At 35.8% G+C, this 4,520-nt stretch overlaps 1 protein-coding gene across 1 annotated transcript in view; it reads left to right on the top strand.

The window, feature by feature from the left end:
* The window catches only part of LOC106878200 (insulin-like growth factor-binding protein complex acid labile subunit), a 56,163-nt gene extending 53,606 nt beyond the window's left edge, over positions 1 to 2,557 (top strand). Inside the window, exon 2 of the mRNA XM_052970396.1 lies at positions 880 to 2,557. Within this exon, the coding sequence (XP_052826356.1) occupies positions 897 to 2,510 (1,614 nt within the window). The 5' untranslated portion in view covers positions 880 to 896 and the 3' untranslated portion in view covers positions 2,511 to 2,557. The remainder of the gene's footprint in view (positions 1 to 879) is intronic.
* The last annotated feature ends 1,963 nt before the right edge of the window (positions 2,558 to 4,520 follow it).

The following is a 4,520-nucleotide window of genomic DNA, read 5'->3' as shown; positions in this document are numbered from 1 at the left end:
ATAGATAGATATAAACTGTTTTCTTAAAATGAAAATTATTAACTATAGAAAAATATATTAGAAAAAACAGGTTCGTGCTATTCTGTTTTTTTCTTTTTTTTTCTATGATGTTTTTATATATTTCAATTTTATTTTGAGAAAATATTTCTTCAAATATTGTGACTATCAAGAATTCATTCTTTTGCAAAAACTTTTGAAGTTACGCACAAACACACACACACACACATATGTATGTGTGAATGCATGCATGTATGTATGTATGTATGTATGTATGTATGTATGTATGTATGTATGTATGTAAGTTTGTGTGTGGTGTGTGCGTATATATACATGAAGAATCTTTTCTGTTTCGCTCGACCTGTGGAAATTTCGAAGTTTAGTGAAAATTTTAAAATTTGGTGTATTGATGTAATTTTCCACGCTGAATCTCGAGGGATATTTCACTTTTTCCAGAAATTATTTTAAAATAAATATAGAGAGAGGTTTGATAGTTTTTGCTCACTCAGAAAACAGGACAAGGAAGCTGTACATGAGAGAGTGAAAGAGAAAGAGTTTGTGCATGGAAGAGTACATGTGTATATATGTGCATGTGAGAGAGGTATACAAAAATAGATTACATACCCACTTGGTTTCGTTCGGTCGGCCAGTCGACCTTACAAGTCACCTGATCTGAAAATAAGATATTTCATATTTTTAGGCAGTACAAACAGTAAAGATGACTCGTTAATCGTTTGTCGTTTGTCAGGCATAAAAACGGTTGATGTACTTCCCCCAAATTCAGGCTTTGTGCCTATAGTAGAAAAGATTATTATTGTTGTTGCTGTTGTTATTGTTGTTGCTGTTGTTGTTTATTTATTTATCTATTTGTTTATTTTTCAGATGCAGCATGAAAGAACATGAACGCTGTACTGCTATTTACATGGCTGGGCTTGGTGGCCAGTGTTCTTGTTGCGAGAGTTTGGTCTGGTTCAGTGTTGGAATGTCCATCAACAGTTCCCTGCAACTGCTCAGTGACCGTCGACGAAATGACTCTTGACTTTCTTCTCATGGTCAACTGCTCTTCCCGTGGCCTGTCTAAATTCCCAGAACTGAAGTTTCATGACAAGTCGAAAGTAAGACTAATAGATCTTCGAAATAACTCGCTTGGTGCGATTCCACCGAATGCTTTTCCCAATATAAAAATTGAAGTTCTTGACTTTAGTTACAGTGAAAATTTGACCATTCATAAAGATGCATTACAACCCATCCGAGATTATTTACAGAAAATCATTTTGGTCGAGATGGGCATTAATTTTCAAGAACAGTTGTATTTCTTACATGATATGATACAGCTTCGTGAAATAGTTTTAGATAAAAATGGCGGCTGGTTAATCCCATTTCCTGGTGCTTATTTCCGTGGATTAAGACTTCTTTCTTTGAACAAGTTAAGTCTCAAGTCGTGTGGTATTTTTCGCATCTCCTGGGGAGCCTTTGTAGAATTGGATCAATTACAAGAACTGGATCTTTCTAAGAATTTTCTCACTAAAATACCATCGGAGATTTCTCGCTTGAGGAAATTAAGAAAACTCGTATTGAATTCGAATCAGATCAACACTATCCCGGAAAATACATTCCAAAACCTGAAAGATCTCCGTGAGTTGTATTTAGTATCGAATCAGTTACTGTCAACAACATCCATTCACAAAGACTCGTTTGGAGGACTGGCTAACTCACTTCGCTTGATAGACTTCAGTAATAACGATATGCCAGCAGTCCCTATCCACGGTCTAAAATATATGGATTCTTTGGAGACCCTTATCCTGAGCGACAATCGAATTTCTTACCTGGCCAATGACTCCTTTAATGGTACCTTCAGACTAAAATCTTTGGACATCAGTGGGAACCGAATTGAAATTGAAGAGGACATGTTTACCGGACTAGAAGACAGCCTGGTCACACTGTACATGAAAAACACCAGACTAGATCACATGCCTGTTAAAGCTTTGAAACATTTACATAAATTAACCTTTATTGATGTTTCGTACAACAATTTCCAAGACATCGATGGAAATTTTTTCCGTGGTCTTAAAGCCAGGAACATCGTCATGCGCTCTATGAGAATACGTGATATAACCCCTCAAGCCTTCACACCCCTCAAGCGGCCAATTGTCCTCGATATTGCCGGTAATAAAGTGAATGATGTTACCTTTGTAGTCCAGGCACCGCAATGTACGTTTTACGAATTGAACCTCAGCGAAAATCCTATTGACTGTTCTTGCAAGGTGGAAAGAATCATTAACAGCGGCTCGGTGGAGCGCCTGAATGGCTCGTGTTACACACCCGTGCACTACCACGGTTACAAGCTGAACGAGTCCTTTGGTCTCACTCTTAAAAAAACTTGCGGTTCAACTGAACGTATTTTCTGTGACTGGCAAGATGAAAGCAAAGCTAGTAGAGGTATGATGTCTCGGGCAATATTAAATTGTCTCCTTCCTTTGTCTGTGATTCTAGCCATTATTACTGACTCGTAATAACTATAGAATAACTTTCAAAACAATAAAAGTGAATAAATTACCAAGTGTGATTTTGTTTGATTATTTTTATAATTGTTCTTGTTGTTTTTACCTTCCGTTCTTTCCGATTCGACAAAATGAAGAACCAGTCAAGCAATGAATCAATGGTATCAACTAATACTCCCCCACCCCTATCCCCCGCCTCTTGTATCTAAATCAGAAACCATTATTCTTTTCTACTCTAGGCACAAGGCCCGAAATATATATATACATACACACACACACACATATACATACATATAGATATTTACTAGACTACCCGTGACCCGCCGGGGCACTTGGAAAATCTGAGTTTCCCAGCAACGGACTTTTGTTTCATGGGTATTTTTTTCTTTTCCAGGTTATTTTGCATGCTTTCAACGAATGTGACATTGAAATCACGCGTATACGGTTCCTTTCCCCTGCAAAAGGAAAGATTTGGCTGCAATTTCTTGCACGCCCTGCTACCACGTAACAGGTATTTTGGGTCCTTTATCGCAAATAGCTGTTACGTGGTAGCAGGGCGTGCTAAAAATAGCAGCCAAATCTTTGGAGCTGAGATACGTTGAATAGACTAAAAAAGTTTTTTTTAATGGTTTTCCCATGGGTAGATCTTTCGCTTTAATTCTCAGAACTGTCAACCGAATGAGCTGGTTTTGTTCGTTAATTTTCGTAAAAAACATTTTATTTATTTACTTTTGTTTTAAAGTGAAAAAGAGGAGAAAGTGAAAGATGTATGAACGTGTATATGAAATGGACGTGTGTGTGTGAGAGAGAGAGAGTGCCACCTACATATACATGAGAACACACACACATACACGCGAACAAAAAAGATGTACGCATATGTATCGCTGTATGTACGTGTACATGATACACCCCTTCACTCACTCTCTTTTTCTCTCTCGCTCTCTCTTTCACACACACACACACACGTCCATTTCATATATACGTACATACATCTTTTACTTTCTCCTCTCTTTCACTTTAAAACAAAAGTAAATAAAAACATTTTTACGGAAATTAACAAACTCCAGATGACAGTTCTGAGAGTTAAAGTGAAAGATCGCTATTCACTTGAAAATAATTTTTAAAAAAAAACATTAAAATACTGCGTTTAAAGAAAGCTAAAATATAAATACTTACTGCACAAACAACTTACATTTTTGAAATCACATTCGGTTAACAATATTTCTAAATGGTTAAAATATTGTGTACATAAAAAAGTCGACGTTTTTTTTTCTTAAAGAAAGCGAAGACTATGTGTGTGTATATGTCACAGATAGTGGACATGTGCTTGTGTTGATTGAAAATCCATGACATTCATTATATGTGTGTGTATCCTGTACACGTGTATATGTTTACGTCATGGAAGCTGTTTTTTTTTTCGTTAAGAAACAACAAAAATTGTGTTTAATCGTTTTCCTTAATAGAGGTCCTGACTTGCCTAAAGTGGAGCGCAATGGGGCCTGATCCCGTAATCACGTGACTGCAAAAGTGAGTTTCTTAGCCACACAGCCACACCAACGCCTATAATATTGACAATGGAAAGATTTTGTTTTGTCTTCTAATTTATCTCTGCGTTTGTTTCAAGACGTTAACCAACTTTCTCTTCTCTCTTCTGTGCCTTCTGTCTAAAAGGGTTGGGTTCAGATACATACCTTATACATGCATACCTATGTATACATACATATACACACATATATACATACATATACACATACATACGCATACACACACATATACACACACATACACACACATATATATATATACATACATATATATACACATATACATACACACATATATATACGTACATACATATGTATACATACATATACGTATATACATAATGTGTGCGTGTGTGTGTATATATATTATGTATAAAAATAGAATTAAAAAATAAAAAGGTATGGAGGAATATATTATTTAAAAGAATATAAATAAAACATAAAAAACAGACACAGTTGGAACTCTTTTAAATAATAT

The sequence above is a fragment of the Octopus bimaculoides genome, chromosome 9, assembly GCF_001194135.2.
Source record: "Octopus bimaculoides isolate UCB-OBI-ISO-001 chromosome 9, ASM119413v2, whole genome shotgun sequence".
NCBI classification, from domain to species: domain Eukaryota; kingdom Metazoa; phylum Mollusca; class Cephalopoda; order Octopoda; family Octopodidae; genus Octopus; species Octopus bimaculoides.
Note: the sequence above shows the minus strand (reverse complement) of the source record. Positions and strands in the feature narration are given on the sequence as shown.